General features: G+C 37.6%; 1 protein-coding gene across 5 annotated transcripts in view; it reads right to left on the minus strand.

The window, feature by feature from the left end:
- Positions 1-17,836, minus strand: part of KLHL32 (kelch like family member 32) — a 121,658-nt gene that overhangs the window by 84,395 nt on the left and 19,427 nt on the right. For all 5 annotated transcript variants that reach the window (XR_009485867.1, XM_059842429.1, XM_059842427.1 and 2 more), the window contains exons 2-3: positions 11,590-11,672; positions 8,904-9,084 (exon numbers count right to left, since the gene is read on the minus strand). Coding sequence is in view for 4 of the 5 variants with exons in the window: in XM_059842429.1 (XP_059698412.1) it covers positions 8,904-9,084; positions 11,590-11,612 (204 nt within the window). In the remaining variant the exon portion in view is untranslated. The remainder of the gene's footprint in view (positions 1-8,903; positions 9,085-11,589; positions 11,673-17,836) is intronic.

Consider the following 17,836-nt stretch of genomic DNA (forward strand, 5'->3'; position numbering starts at 1 on the left):
TCCTCAAACATCCTGCACAGCTTCCATTTAAATAGCATCTGATTAAGACAAAAGATCCCAGCCTGGAAAAGAGATGACTGACATGAGAAGAATCAATGGTTATCTTTTCCAACAGAAGAGCTAGAAGGAAACAAATTGAACTGGTAGAAATCAGATTGACTATAAACAAAAGCAGATCTTCACACAACAGGCAGCTGGCCACCCTGTAAGGTGGATGAGAAATCTTACACAGGCCCAATGGGAAAGAAGATAAAAGCTTAGAAGAAAGACCTAGTAAGGATTGCTGAGCAGACAGGAATCACACCTTGCTCTGAAATGTCCCTGAGATGAAAACAGCTGGGGAATTCTCTGGAACACACCACATACACTTACCCTGGATTTACTCTTTTTCACCAGACATCACAAACAGCTACTGCTAAAGCAAGTAGCCAATGATCCAACTCGGGGTGGCTGTTCTTATGTTCTCACCTAAGGCTCCTAAGGGCATCTCTCTCCTTTGAGGTGTTACCTATCAGGCAGCAGATTGAGCAGTTTGATCCATTCATCACTCACACATTAGGTCATTCAGTGAGAGGACTGGGATTTAGAGAAGTTTTTGATGTCTAAAGTTTGCAGCCTGGCTGACTCGAGCGGACTAACTCTTGCCAAAGATAAGCAACCAGCAGCACTTTACAAAGCTGTTCAGGACAGTCAAATGCAAAAGTTCCACTGTAGGCGAGACTGGAGGTAGCACGGTCGGGACGGATGGAGACGAGAGATCTCTGAAGCCAGGTCGTGGAACTTGCGGTTTATTGCAAAGGGCGTGGGTACAGGGCCCTGCTGGGAGCTGCCAGCTGCAGCTCGGAGCAGGCCCGAGAGAAGAGAAAGGATGAGAGGGTAATAACGTAAAAAGGCAAGAGCTAAGAGCATAGAAAAGTAAGAGCGCAAGAGTAAAAGCAAGAGAACAAGAGCAAAAGCAAGAGCATAAGAGAGCGAAGTTCCCATTACAATACAATATATCATCTTCTGTGTTGAATATTCTGATTCTCACTAACCAATCTAGTACAGCATACAAATCCTATAGCATTTACATACAGCCTATAAGAATCACTACATTACCATATTGTGCTACATTTTAAACCCAAAAAACTACTCTTCAGACCCCTTCTGCCAAGCTGGCAGGGTCTGCTCTGACCCTTGGACCTGCCTGCTTGCAGAGGGTATTGTTTCATCAAAAGGGGATTACCTTCAGCCGGCCACACCATTGTTTTCCTGTTGTTCAGTAACTAAGGGATGTCAAAGCTTGCTTTCATTTCAATCTCGCTTATAGTTTCTATATTCTCAAAATCTTTTGCCAGGCAATCATATTTGTAAGGCTTTCTTGTTTCATCTTCCCCAACATACCACTGTTTAAATCCAACCTTCCACAAGATTCACTGCCTACAGTGACATGAATTCAATTCACCAAACTTATATTTCAGCCTACTAAAATGAAGGTGTTAAAAGGATGTAAAGTAATGGCACTGTTGACAGTGAAGCAACTGAAGAATTTATTAAAAGAAAGGTATCTCCTCTAAACTTCAAACAAGCATGTTGTGCAACACAAAAGCCAGAATTGCATTGTAATGGGCTTCTGGACACTCCCTGAGGGGGTATCCAAAAGAAAAATAGCTATTTCAAGAAGGTTAAAAAATTCTAACACTTCTCTGTCTCTTTTTCTGGATACTTCTCATGTTATCAAAATGGTATGTGGGTCCTAGTCACTGAAGCTTAAAGTGATATGCTGCCCAATAATTCCCTCGGGTATTTTCAGCTTCACTACACCCACAGAATAGTTTTATTTTTCCTGAGGTTGTGTAGGAAGATACTGACAGACACTACAAGATATACAAGAGCATCTACTGCATCCAACAATCTGAAACACAAGATTTCCTCACCAGACTACAGAGACTGAGAAAAACACAGGTACAAAATGCTTCTCTGAGACAGGCCTGCCCCAGTAAATTGGTTTTCATGGGCAAACACTAAGCCACATAGAAATGCAGCTGAGCCCAGCCAAAACTCATAATACTTGTTATTAGCAGCCCTGCAAAACTGAACTGAGGTAGCCTGAAGCAAGCAAAGAACATAGTAAAGAAAAGGAACAACCAAAGGAACATGGCTGTAATGGCTCCTTTCTCTCCTGGTTTTAAACTGAGAGAATGCATCAGTCCAGTAGCCAAACACCTCGTGTTGTTATCACACAGATCTGAGAGACAGTGAGCCACAGCCTGCTCTGGACTATCTCACAGACTGCAGAGTTGATTTTGTACAGCCATGGTGCACACACTTACCATACAGGCACTTCACAAAAGGAAAAGAAAAAAAAAAACCAAGATGGTACCACCACATATTGTCTCTCCAACTGTCCATCTAACACAACTGCAATGAATTCATTCATGAACTATGAGAATTGCAACAGGAACATATTTGAGCAGGCAGAATAAAAACTGTTGGGAATTTGAAGACAGAATTCAGAAAAGACAAGATTCTTGTAGATGTTTTTGTCAGAATCAACACTGCTGAGCTGTGGGAATTCTACCTGCAGCAAAGAAAAATTGCTTCAGAGCCTCACAGAATAAAAACTCATTAAATACAAAGATAAGGATGAACAAAGTAAAATAACCCAGATACATTTCCTTTTTTTTTTTTCATTTTGAAAGAATATTATTTATTTAGAAAGCTTTAAAAAGTTTGCAAACCATTTTTGTATATACTCCAGAAGTGTAAGAGTTTGTTCAGATGAACATATAAAAGACACCTCACACCTGTCCATGCTATATTACTTCCAATGCTTTGATTTAATTTAGTAAAACAACTGAAGTGCCTATATCAAGCAGTATTTTAAGAAGTGAAGGAATGTGCAGCTTTCTTGACACTCAACTGTAACTGGAATAACTGAATAAATAGTAGTAACATTCTAATTCGTATTTAAACTTTTATAATATCCTAGTAAATTAACTCCATTTTGTCCTAGGCCTCATCCTATTTTAGACAAGTTCCTTTCTTTCTAATGAGAAGCAAGCAGCACTGAGTTCTCACCCTCAACAGGCGGCATACAAGTAACCTGTTCACAAAACCAAGACTTCCCTGGACAGCCCATTCCAGTGCTATGCTAACCCCAATGTAAAGTTTTCCTCAGGTTGAGGTGGAACGTTTCTTATTTAAATTTATGGCCATTGTTCCTTATCTTGTTTTCCAGGAAGGAAGTTCAAAGCACCCATATGTGGTCTGGGGCTAGGGAAGGACTCTAAGCAGAACTGCTGTTTGTTTGGAAAAACAGAGCTGATTTGGCCCAATGGGAAGAGCTTACATTTTTAAAGGTTACCTGGAAAGACAATTTCTAAGTAGCATCACTTTCAGGCCATGATAGAAAGGACAATATTTTTTTTTTAGTTGACACATAGCAATTGTAAAATACTGAAAGACAAAATCACATTATACTGCAAAAGCAGCAGGCAGCCCTGATTTCTCAGAACTAGGTCTTTAGATCTATCTCTAAGTCATATCTGGGAGAGCTTTTTCCTCTTTATGATTAATATAACATTGACTTCAAAAGCTATTTGCATCAATTTCCCTTTCAATCCTCAGGGATTGGTTTGTAGAAATTAATTCCCTAACCTGATCATGAAACAATGCAATATACTGTAAAATATGAGCAATCAGCAATGTTGTGGACAAAGAAGGAAACTATCTGACAACAGGCATGAAAGAGAGGACAGAAAACCCCTGAGAAGAAACTGCTTAAGAATCAACTGTGACAGTTAGTAGTGCAAAGTCTGTGTGCAAAATTGTTATCACTAGCTCATTTCAGATAAGAAAAATTCTCCTAGAGAATTGAGCATGCTCCTTGTGGAAAAAGAATCAGAACATTATTGACATTTTAAAATCTATTCCAGATAATTGATATAACTGTTCATCTAAATTAGATGCAAAATCTGCATCTTTTTGAGAAAGATCAAAGTCCTGCAACTAGAAACCCACTCAAATGAAAAGCAGGGAAGAAGAAGAGTTTTTCTGACTAGAAAACCAATGCATTTTGTAGAAGACAATTTTGAGGTTATATAATCACCTGCCAACACTGTAAATGCCTACTAATGAAGTCATGCAGTAACATTTCATTTTGCTCCCAGAGGGGAAAAAAGCAGAGGAATCTTTTAATTGGAAATGACTTAGCTTGCTAGAGCTATCACAGTTACACATATTAACTGAGCTGCCTTGTCTCAGTGCAATAGATTGAGACAAATGGCAAATCATAGCATGTCAATATGGAAAAGCTTGCCTAAAATGATGTTTCTTGCTTTAAAAAGAACACATAAAAATAGGTGTTTACTATTCTTTACAGCAGTCTTTTAGAGTATGGAGATAACTACTATATTCCTTAGGACATTTTGAAAGAAGAGGTACTTCAGCAGCAGAAAACAAATTAAAACTCCTAATTTTCAAGTGTCTAATCTTGAAGTTTAACTCCATGTACAGAGTCTTCGTATACAATTCCCTAAGGGATTTTTTTTCATAAAGAGAAAACCAACAAAATTTTGGTGTACAACTGTAACAAACTTCCAAACCAGGAGCTACTCTTAGGATTTAAACTTCAATGTTTCTGCACAGCTGGAACTGTGAGACTATACCAACAGGAAGAATGCAAGCCCTGTTGGTACCCTAGAGTATTTTAAGTACTCAAGGGCCTTTTAAGTATTTTAAATACTTAAGGCCTTTAAGTATTTTGCTGAAGCTCAGGTCTCCAGCTTGGCTTAGGAAAGCAAAAGATTTTACTCCAAACTATAATCCCCAAAAAAATTTGATAAGGAAACTTCTGGCCTCCTCTGTCCACTTTTCCTCACACAAGTGGCTCCAATTGCCCCAGTCTGTAAAATGACACATTAGTTACATTGTAAAATGACATTTAGTTATCCTTCTAAAGCATTAACAAACTTTTCTTTCCAGTAAAAGAAAGACATAAGTATCAATTTCTAAGAAAATATGCTGCTCAAGAAAACACTACAATTTAATCAAAGTAGACACAGAACAAAACTGTAGAAAACTATACAAACCCTCCATGGAAAGCAAACATCCATTCTCTTGTAGAAGCTGTTTTACAATAGCAGCAAAAAAGTAAAAACAAATTATTCATTCTGATAGAGCCCTGCATAAAATTGAATGTATTTTTGGAGACCTGGAAAAAAGACTGTAGTGGACAGATGCTGGCTGGATGCCAGGCACCCACCAAAGCTGCTTTCTCAATCCCCTCCACAAATGGACAGGGGAGAGAAAATATAATGAAGAGTTCATGAACTGAGATAAGGAACAGGAGAGATCACTCAGCAAATACCATCAAGGGCAAAATGGACCATCATGGCAAATTGGGGATGTTAACAAAATTCATTACTAACAAAATCAGAACAGGATAGTGAAAAGTAAAATAAATCTTTAAAACAATTCCCCTGAGCCTCTTCCTCCTTCTCAGCTCTCCCTCCTACCCCAGAGGCGCAGGGAGACAGGGAATGGGGGTTATGGTCAGTTCATCACCAGCAGTTTCTGCCACTGTGCAGGGAGGTGGGTCCTTCCCCTGCTGCTCCCTGGAGTCCCTGCAAGGGGAGACACTTCTCCAAAAACTTCTCTAATGCTAGTCCCTCTCACAGACAACAGCTCTCCACAAACTGCTGCCATGTGGGTCACTCTTCCCACATGGATGGGGTGCAGTCCTTCAAGGACAGGCTGCTCCAGCCTGGGCTCCCATCAGGGCCACAAGTCCTACCAGGAAACCTGCTCCAGCATGGGCTTCTCTCTCCACGGGTCTGCAGGTCCCTGCCAGGATCCAGCTCCAGCACGGGTTTCCCAGGGTTTCACAGAACTCTTTCAGGCATCCACCTGCTCTGGCTAGGGTATCTCCCAGGGGCTGCAAGTGGATATCTGCATCCTCATGGACCTCCATAGGCTGCAGGGGCACAGCTGCCTCACCATGGTCTTCACCTTGGGCTGCAGGGGAACGTCAGCTCCAGCACCTGGAGCACGTCCTGTCTCTCCTTCTGCATTGACCTTGGTGTCTGTACAGTTGTTCCTTTCCCATATTCTCACTCTGCTCTTCTCTGGCCACAATTACATCTGTACAGTAACTTTTCCCCCCCCCCTCTTAACAGATTACAGAGGTGCTACTGTCATCTTCTGCTTGGTTCAGCCTTGGCCAGCAACAGGTCCATCCTGGTAAGTTTCATGGCAATGAGTTCTTCATAAATGACTTTAGGGTTAGAAAATCTGAAAGTTTTGTCTAAGAATTCCTCCAGAAAAAAAAAAAAAGGGTAAAAATTAAATAATAATAACAGCTAAGTTTGAAGCACGTGACTCTGGCCTTTGTGGCCACTTGAGAGAGATCCAGCACTTCCAGATCATCACTCATGTCATTCTGAATAAATCTGCTATTCTCCTTTATCATCCTCTGAAAATGCCTCTTTCTTTTTACTAACTCTAAAATTAAGCTTGATTCATTCTTCTAAGTCTTAGAAAAAGAATATCCAAGCAGCTCAAATTAGGTAAAATCTCCCTAGATATAAAAAGATCAATAATCTCTCTCAAAACATTATTACTTTTTAATTGACTCTTGCTTTTTCTAAATTATTAAAATTAGGAACATAGTGTAACTTTCTTGCCATCTCCTCCAGAATATAGATCTTACTTCAAAATATTCTAAAAAAATATTTTTGTCTATTAATCAAAAACTGCCTGACTTCAGAAAGCACAGGCTCCATGTTTATATTTAATATCTAAAGTCTGAAGAATACATCCTACCAAACCATAAGAGTTTAGAGGCAGACCAAATGACTCAATGTTGCATAAAGCATTCTCTCAACACTTTTTAAATAAAAAATATTTAGGTAGCAATAAAGGGCATTAAGCTTTTAATTTGCAATTACTGCCCAGTCATTACCAAGAAAGTCAACTGGAAATACCAGGATAAATCACAGTGCCCCAAATCCCAACATCAATCAATAAGTGACCAAAGTAGAAGCTGTTCCTACCACACTGTTGAAACACTGGGCATAGGTGCTCTTTCCATGATGTTTCCATGCACAGGGTACAATGAGCTCTGGAGTGTCACGGGTGCAGATGATATGGCACCCTTATGAAAATATTTCAACCAAACCAGAATAGGCACTATATTTATAATTGGCAAGTATAATAGCAGTTGCTACAAGTAGAAAGGTCCAGAATCCCTCTCTGTGCACTGGGGTTAAAGGAAATAAAAATGCAAAGCAATCTCTGTTACAGCAGGGCCTGGGCATCATGATGAAGCAACACCAGCAACCGTGGCAGTACAAACTATGTTGTAACAGAACCCATAAGCATGCAGAAAAGCTAGAGAAATGAGCAATCAATTGGCTCAACACCATCACAGCAAAAGTCACATCAAGGTTAATAACATTTCTTAAATATGCAGAATAAATTAAGTCTAAATTCTAACCAAAAGTCAGAGAGATTTGACAGGAAGATAAAAACCCTGCTCAGGTAATCAGAGACATAGAGAAGTTGTCATACACTGTATTACTCTTGTAATAAGACAAAAAGATCCCCATAAAGGAGTTCATCACACTACAATTACTGTGTAGACAAAATATTTAATAAATTTACTTTGTTAGAGAAAATAGACCTTTAAATTAATTTCAACTTTAGTCTCTAATTAACAACAGGATGACTCACACTTAAAAATACCAGTCAAGTACAGAGCTATAGATCGTCCAACATTTTGAGTGGGCACATTGTAATAAAGGTTTGTAGAACTGCCTCATATAAAGGATACTTTTCCTATCAGCAAACACAATTTTTCAGTTATTCCAATTCTAGATTGGAATTAGACTGGAATTGTCTGAATCAGATTTCCCAGGGAATATTTTGTTTTATGTCTTGGAAACACTTGTTTCTGAAAATAAGTTTTATCACATTTAAGAAATTACTATGGCTTCCTCTTTGAGAGCGACCATTTACATCTGACAAAAATCCAATCTCAAGTTGAAATAAATTGCATTTATCGTGTTATCATAGAATGGCTTGGGTTGAAAGGGTAAAGATCACCTAGTTTCAAGCCCACTGCCATGGACATTTCCCCCTAGATCAGGTTGCTCAGAGCCCCATCCACCCTGGCCTTGTAAACTTCCAGGGAAGGCGCAGCCACAAGTTCTCAGGGCAGCCTGTTCCAATGCCTGACCAGCCTCATAGTAAAGATTACATTTAAACTCCCTCACCCCATACTTCCATACTCTGATCACAGAATCATTGAACATGCTGACTTGGAAGGGGGCCACCAGGACCATCAAGTCCAACTCCTGGCCCTGCACAGGACACCCCAAGAGTCACACCACATGCTCAAGGGTATCGTCCAAATGCTTCCTGAACTCTGTCAGGTGTGGTGTTGTGACCATTTCCCTGGAGAGCCTGTTCCAGTGCTCAAATGCTCTCTGCGTGAAAATCTTTCCTGATATCCAACCTAAATGTCCCAACTCAGCTTCATGCAGTATCCTTGAGTCCCATCCTCTAATCACAGCTCTCATGTGTTCTACAAAAATTTCTACATACTAGAATATATAGAATATTCCACTTTCTCACTTTACTGGGACATTACATTCACAGAAAGATGAGCACTGCCTATCTCTGCTGGGGGCAGAGGGAGGGGAAGACTTACCATAAATAATTATTTTAAAAATCTGATTTGTTCTTACCCTTTCTTTCCTACAGATATTTAAAGTTGTATGCTCTACAGAGTGTGCAATAATCCTGCCTTTTCCAAAGGTTCAAATTTAAATCTTGTTCAATATGATATCTATAATCATCTCCATCCTCCACAATGATAATTTTTAATACTATTATAGAAACAGAAAAATCTTGGGACTTACTCGGAAGTAGTCACTGCAGGCTGCCAGGACTGCTTTATGTGCATGGAATTTCTGCTCTTCAGCAATAAGGGTAATATCACAAAGAATGCCATCACTTCTTTGTTGGTTCAGAGCTGCCAGGACGGCGTCGTTGTGGGAGCTAGACTGACAAAGCCTCTGACCTGTCAGCATTTCCTGAACACTGAGAGGGGAAAGGGGAAAGATTCTGTCAAAACCAAAAAAAAAATTAAAGTACAAAACAAGCACATTCTGTCAGGAATACAGAACAAGACAAGGTAGTTTGATAATTCTTGGAAAGCAAAAGTCATGAACCCTGTCAGGCAAAAAAATCTTTACACAGCGTAGACATCAGAAGAAAAGCACTATATAACAAAGCATTACGAAAACTGATTATATACTCAAATTTACAAACCTCAATGGTTCTGATTTCTCATTTCCTGTACCAGAAGTCAGCTGAACTCACAGGAATAATTAATTTTAGGATTAAATGAGAACAATAGAGGGCTTAGGTCAATGGACCACCAGAAAACTTTAAGTGGTTCAAACTGAAGCACTGGTGAAAAGGAGGGTTTATGTATGTCTGCAAGAAGTTCTGCTAAGAAGTATGATGCCTCATGGTCTCAGGTGGCCTGTTTAAGTCACACTGAATGCTTAAGTCTGAAAAATGAATGTTTTCAGACCACCTCAGGCTACTCATATTTATGAAGTGTTGTAGTGGTTTTTTTGATTGTCTGTGCTGGGGGAAGGGAGAGGACGTTTGCTCAATTTTAAAATGCCAACGCCTTCTCCACCTCTGAATATTTCCATGTATGAATATAAGATTCGCATATAATCCGGTCTAGGACTGACTGATTGCAGCTTCCTTTCTCTGTAGTAAAAGGAAGAGACAAGATAACTGTTGATGCAAATGGAAACAAATCAAAACATATCAGCAAATCCTCTTTGGTACAAAACAATGCAATTGATTTGAGCTCTGTGAGACTACCAATTTAAATTGTCAGAGAATCCACATAGGTGTTTATAGAAGGTGAGTTTACAGAGAGTCATCTCAGCTTAAATCAAAGTGAAGATTTTTTTTTTAAAGGGGTGACTAACCCATCATCTCTCCAGCGCAATCATGTAATCCTCTGCATACATGTACTATGCAGAAGCTGTGTGGCTGTGATATTCTCCTTTCTCTGCCCATCCTACTCCTGCACCTCTGGCACCTGTAAACTACTGCAGACCTGCCTTGCAGACTGTTTGCTCTAATCTAAACTTCTCTTTTAGAAAGACAACAACTAAAACATTGCTTCTAGAAGAAGGCTGGCCAAAGAGAAATACCACAGGAACAGAGTATATCTGAATTTTACTCTCTCTCTGACAGTTCAGGTTTCACACATGGACATGCCCTAAATACATCTCAAAAGGACTCATTCAAATTATTCTTTTTCTTTGTTCTGTTTGTGGAACCCAACTCATATTCTAAATGACAGTTATCAAGAAATCTAACTTGCTAAACACAAGAGAATTATTTGTAATGGTTATTTCTCATCTGTAATTTCTATAGCAAAGTGACTAAAACTAGGGCAAGTATAATACATTAATGGTATGAATACGCTGAGATGGTTTCTTTTTACTTCTGGTTTTATTAGCCTCTCTCCCAGTGTTGTAAATAAAGACCTTCATTGCTCTTGCTTTTTTCACCATCATCCAGAGGACTATTTCATTCAATAGAGAACTTATCTGGGATTTTAAACTGAGTTCTATCATAATCCATTTTTCAATTCAGTGACCAAAGTGAAAAATCAATTGCCTGTAACCCTTGTGCTAATAAGGGTGCATACACATAAGGTAATTTAACTGGAATTTATGAATGAAAATACATAGAATAATTAAACATAACATGACAGATTATTTGTAGTGATATTGTCAGTTGATAAATTCAAGAGCTGTAAAAGCAAGCAAGTTCTGATTCTCTTCTGCTGCAGAAGCATGGCATGGAAAGGGGAACAGAACTGGAATGATAAGGTGTCCCATCAGGGAGTTTTCTGAGCTCCCAGATCAGTGTTAACTACTCTAAAACAGAACCAGCAGCATATCACACTACTGCAAAGTTCTGCAGAAAAACAATTCAGTTAATAAATTCTGCAGAGTGTTCTGTCTGAAAGAACCGTGTTCTGCTCCCAGAAAGTAATTAAATTATAAATGACAAATTCTCTATTGCAGGAATGGGTGGTACAAACAAATGAGAAAGGCTACACTGGAAAGGAGACACAAGGGAAGGCAGAAAGATGAATTTGGAGAGAATCTTGGAAGACATTTCACATAACTGGAAAAGTAATATGTCCTGAACAGTGGAACACAGCATAGACCCAAAATTATCACCAACCACCATTCTAGATGCAAAAATGTCAGCTGCTTCCACAATCAAAAATTCCAAGTATAGACTAAGGCATAAATAAGATAAGGTATGAGGAGCCTGTGGGCCTCCAATCAATCCCAGGCACAGTTTTCCTTGCCTGAGATAAGAAGCAACAACAAGGTAATACTTTGCAGATTACAACATGGATATGTATTTAATAATGTGAATTCCTATCTAATGAACAGAACTAGTACTTTTACTTTTTTCTACTTTCTTAACTGAATCTTTGGTAAACATCATCCTAAATGTTAATAACTTCCTACACACTACCAAGTACTATACCTCAGGCACCTCTCAGATGGCATCCTTCAGTCTTCTGAATATCAAAACTTATAATCCTCTAGGGAAAGCTGTGAGTGTTCCAGCTAGAAAAAGAGAATGGAGAGGAACATTAAAATTCAAAGCATACACAGCCTCAGCCTTAAAGATCAATACTTTCAGGATGTGCAATTCAAAAGCAACTTTCACTGTCTAGATTTGAGTACAGTGTTTCTGTAAGGAAAGTGGCCTTTCCTCTAGCCTTTTTTAGAGATTCACTCCCTGCCATCTGAACGTCCTCCACCTGCTGCCCTTGAGAAATGCTTTCCACAAACTCAGGAACACATATAATTTCAAAAACACTGAAGAATGGTGAGGAGGGAAGTAATTGTACCAAAATTCCTTCAATATGAAAAGTAAGCCAAAGGCACGTATTTATTCGTGCTTGCTTACTTCCCTGAATAATACAGAGTTTTTATGTTCAATGATCCTAAGGGTCTTTTCCAACCTAAATGACTCTATGATGCTATAATCATTCTGGCAATTAGAAGACTTATAGTACAATCATTTTAACAAACACAACAGCTCTTTTTTTAAAATGCAAAATACTGAAGTGACCATATAAATAAACAGAGAACAGCTGAAGTGTCCAAAGACCTAAGTTGTTGAAAACAGGTTGTACAGCAAATTTTTAACTGGTGTAGCAGCCAGCACAGCTGACATGACATTTCAATTTCATATAAGAATCATAAAAGAAAAAATAGGTTTTAACCGAATAGTCAAAAAAGAAAAGTACACTACTTTGACTTCTAATTTAAACCATGTGTGGATTGTTTAACTCAGTAACATTGAAGTATTACAATTCATCAAAATCTGAAGAATGGGGAAAATTTCTATATTTTTCTCTCCTTTCCAAAAAGACTGCAATTCTGAGCAAATGGGTGAGGTCATAGAGAACTTATGCTGATGATTCAGTGGGATACTAAACAAATGGGTGCTTTCCAGTGCTTTCCAACGGTGGTTTCAAAACATTTCAGTCTCTCCATCAACGATCACCATTCTAGTTCTATTAAAACAATTCAACTTATCCTTCAAGAGACAGAAAACCACAGCACATTAAGTTGATATCATCAACTAAGGAAGCAAAACCACTTCTGATCAATGTACCTGCTCTTGTATACACCCATACATCAATAATGATGTCCGCCCTTTGGAAATCCTACACCATCCAGAGACTGGTAGAGAACAACTTCAACCTTTAAGAAGTCCAAACTCTCTGGCTCATACACAGGAAAAAAAAAACCAAAAACAAAACCACAAGCAGCAGTGAGAGCAAACAGAGGAAGGATGAAGACCTGCAGGGAAAAGCATTCCTTCTAGAGTAATTAAGGCATTTGCATCAAAGAGTTAACAAAACATTCAAACAGTCCCACACTGCATTTAGTGGTTTTACGCTAACAAATCAAACTTCCCTAAACTTCAGCACTCCTCCTTTTTCTTCCAAAGCTCCAGCACTGCATGCCTCACTTAAATGTACACCATGTACACAAGAGTAGAGTGTGTAAATCATTAAACCAATACTGCACTGATTTTATTTAGCCATATAGAATTAAAGCAGCTAAACATCTTTAATAATGGGAAATTTGAAAGCATTATTTATCCTTACTGAAAAAGAATTAAGGAGGCACTTCCACCTGTTGCATAGATATGCTGTGCCAGAACAGTTCTAAAATCATTTGCACCAAGACTTTATTTCTATTTCAGACAGCTGGATACATCTCCATTATATAAACTGTGATTGATACTCAAGGAAATTCTTTGCATTAGAATGTTTAAGACATACTATTGTCTTTCTATTTAACTCCTTTAAGTAATCAAATTGGTTTAAAAGATTAGTTTAGAAACTTGAAGAGAAGACTTTTGGTTTAAATGGAAAACCTTTAAATCCACCTAAATCCTTCTGTTATAGTGAAATACTCCTAATGCTGGAAATTAACAGGAAAAATATAGGCCAGACAGAAAATGCTCATTACATCCTAGGTTTGAGACACATGCTAAAATTGCCAAAAAGCATTTTTTAAAAATATTATATATTATTTTACTCTTCATGGTTTTGTGTTGAACACTAATTCCCAATAATATAGTATTTCACAACTAAAATTTATTTCCTTATTGCTCCATTAGTTTTTTCACATCCTAGAAAAGTGCTAAAATTAAAAATTGGCAAATGAATAAAACCAGTAATGATCTAGCTAGCACTGGAAAAACACATTATTTTGGTAGGGAATGGTGCACCATTCCCAAATGGAAAAAAGAAAAACCCTCAACAGTAGTTTCCTTACATAAACACAGTGTATCTGGGGATTTCAAAGGTAAGACATTCAAAAGAAATCACACTGTCCATGCAAATGATTATGACAAATTAACACACCAAAACAGTGTTTGCTCTGTTTGCCTGATGAAATGTCACTCTTTCTATATCTATTTTTGTCGCAGTCTTATGACACAGCAAAATAAACAGTAGGTTTTGTGCACTCTCAGGAAATCTTGGAATGTAGTGTCACTGCCACATCCATTGCACAGTTAGGCTATGCCACTTTAATCTAAATTACCAGGGGAGTTCAGGAATTATTTGTTCAAAGATCACTAAAAAAAAGCACTTAAGCAGGTAGTATTTCTTCCTTCATTTTAATCGGATATAACACTGATTTGGAAATATTAGACAAAAAGTTTAGTATCCAAAAGTATTTATTGGCAGAATGCATGTTCCCTTTTCCAGAAAAAGTCTTGTTCAATTAAATTAATCTTGAGGAGCCAATACCATGTTCCTAGTTTACAGAGAATGCATGAGGCATTGAAAGAATTTCAGTTACACCTTTTCCCATCCTTTTGGTGGGTTTATTTGGGGGGGTTTATTTGTTTTTCTTGTGTCATTTAGAAAAAAACTGAAGGCGAGAACATATTTTTGATTAATTCTTGAAAATACAAGCCACCAGAATATGGATTAGATTAAGAGGGCAAGGGTGTAGGAGATCAAAATAAAATTCATATTCAACCTACTTTCTGAAAATAACTTAAATGTCCCAAAATTCACCATTTCCTCCCCCCTGATGTAACAAGGTTTTTTTTTTCTAGTTCACATATCTGATTTTACAGAGTTGCCGAAACCATAGTCCAGATCATCACAAAACTTATTCTGTTGCACGAACAGGCTCTGTATTTTATACTGGGTACCTAAGAAACATTTCTTCCACCCTAATTATGCTTCCTTTGTCTTGCAAACTAGTAAAAAATGTATATTCATAATGGAAATGGCAATTTATTAATAATGCCTGAAAACATGCAGGTTTTCTACATAATTCAAGCTTATATCAAATAATTACCACCTTGGTGGTTTCATCAATAATTTTCCCATTTGCTCTAAGTAAATAAGAACTGAGTTACAATCAACTTCAGTGTGAACTCACTTAAAAACATGATATAAGCATTATTTCTGTTAGGTCAAAAATAGAATTATTTAAAAATCCTGATTTTAAATTTGTTCTTAGTACAAAAACAAAACAGCATTGGACAAAAAGCTTGCACTCTTTTCTTTACTAAAGTAGTTACTTCTTAGGCAGGAGTCACTAAACTATCCCACTCCCACCTCCTGAGCCCCAGCCTAGGTTTAGGGGAAAGCAAGGGTTCTATTACCTAAGCAGGAGTCAGAAAAACCCCACTTGACTGCCTCCATGTTTCTAGGTAACACACTGTGCTGTGGTGGGAGAGGTGAGACTCTGCCCTCCTCAGATATTTGGCGAGACTGACATAAAAAAGTGAGAAAACTCAAAGTGAAACACAGGCAACTACCACTTCACAGAGTTCAGCTTAATACGAAATTCAAGAGATACTAAAAGATGCTTTTGTAGACAGAAGAAATGTTCTCTTGCAAACATGGCCAGGATCAAAACTCCTTTAAAAGACAGGGTGGAAAATTACAGAGCATTTGGTGCCTTTTATCCCATATAAAGAAAATAGCTTAACTGTGAAAAAATGCAACATAAAATCTGAGCTAAATATCTTTCAAATTGTTCACTGAGATCCAGGCAGCCAACATACATAAATCTCCACTGCAGCCAGATGCAATCTCTGCTCTTGTGATAATCCACATTTGGAGGGAGGTAGAAGTACCAAGAACCCCTGGGGATGTCTTCAAGCAGCCACTGCTTCGCTCCCCACAATGGCCCCTGCTGCTCCAGAGCCACTCACAGAGTGGCAGGAGACTGATTTTGAGAGCTGTGGAGTCCTTTACACGGGTACCACTTCAAGCAACTGCCACCTAGTTGATCAAAGATAAAGTTGCTGATCTTCTGTTTACCACTAAACTTCACAGAATGGCACTGCATTAGTTTAGTGCTGCTCTGCCTTTAAACTCCTTCAGTGTATGAGAAGCCCTCCAATTTCTTTAAATTTTTGCTTTGAATTGGGAAAGCTACCCATTTATTGATTACCACATTACTTCAAACAATGCTGCTTGTCAAAAATATATTTCAAGTAATTAATTTTAACTCACTCAAACCATCTAGCCAAACCCTGAGTATTTAAACACAGATTTTAATCCCATTTCATATAAGTAGCTGTTAGTTATATTCCAAAACTTCATTTTACTTGTCAGTAACCTTAAAAAGCTGTTGATGCATAAAACTTCACATTAAATGTGGGTTTTTTTTCCATTTCTCTGGGTACAGATAATGTATCTTTTCAGATAGCAATATTTCATTTTGATATATTTACCAACATTCTTAATTATGACTGTTGTTATGTTTGAAAATAGTAACTGAACTTTACTTACATTAAATTTGTTGTGTGCCAAACTACTTTACATAGAAAATTTTTTAAATTCACATGCTCAAGAACTGGTTAAAAAGACTAAAAATAATGAATATATAAATAATTTAAAATATATTTCGCATTTTCAAGGAGTTGTCTTTAATTAGTTATCTTCTTTCCTTCCAGTCACTGTTTTTCCAAGTGTGTATTTTAAGTATTGAAAAACATTTCCACTTAAACCCACACCACTTCAAGTTAGATGCATGGACAAACTGAAGGGATCATGAGCTCTTTCTTGCAAAAAAGGAAAATTTTGAACCAACTGGATAAGTCGTGAAGATAAAGCGTTTGTATGCAATGAAATTGTATTTTTCACTTTGACAGCTCCAAAAAAGGTTTCAATTTGGCCTTTTTAAAAAAAGAAAATACAACATTTAGAAGCTAACAGAAATACACTATATTAATTTCATCCCAGGATGGCATCACAGCACATCCTGACAGAGGCTGCCATGGATACAGAACTAGACCATTAAGATTTACCCATGGCAATTCTCTGCTCTAGCTTGGCTCCTTATTCACAGGAGTTTCTGCTTCTGTTTGTGGTTTTACTGAGTCAAAATAAATCATCCTTTCAAGCCATACTTCATTTTCTCTCAGAGTCTCTTCAGAAACAAAACTATGGGTTTACTATTCAGAGAAAATAATGGACAACATTATCCTCTGCTTTTCAATATCACATCTCTGCCAGATTAATTTGTCAAAAGGAAAACACTTGGAAACAGATTTAAAGACTGCAAACCTACTCTTCTGAGTATACTAACACACTTTTTCCACATGCCTGGGAGACAAGACTTTTTTCTCTTTTCATTGAGATCTTTGAGAATTGAAATATTTTTCTCATTCCATAAAAAATGTTCAAGAATGTAAAGTGTGAGAAAAACTCTGCCACTACCCAATGTTGTCAGTGCAATCATCACTCAGCTCAAACACAAGCTGCTCAACTAGTTTAGTGCCTCAATATAGTGAATTTAAAGAAAAAGCTCTCATCATAGTACTGAAAACCCCTTAGATGTAATGTAAATTACAAAATTAAGGGAATAAAAAATTGAAAACCTGGACTTTTTTGGGAAAACGGAAATCAGCCAAAACACCTCAAGAAAAAATTCAGCAAAATAAATGTAAAATAAAACCGCAAAAAATTCAAACTGTTACAGTCTTCTGATTAATTGCAAACTATTTTCTTGTGAGACTGGAAAGGTCATTGCTATCTTCAGGCCATCAGCTATAGTCAATTAGAATAATGAGGTTTATTTTCTATTACTACCAAATTACCATCTGGCTTCACAGAATAATTAAGATCTTAAACCACAAAAATAAAAAATATAAAATAATGCTGAAGGCTGTATGAGTAGAATGACATCTTTATGTCTTTATATCTTCTTTGTGGCATTATATCTTCTAC

Source organism: Haemorhous mexicanus, chromosome 3 (assembly GCF_027477595.1).
Source record: "Haemorhous mexicanus isolate bHaeMex1 chromosome 3, bHaeMex1.pri, whole genome shotgun sequence".
Lineage (NCBI taxonomy): Eukaryota > Metazoa > Chordata > Aves > Passeriformes > Fringillidae > Haemorhous > Haemorhous mexicanus.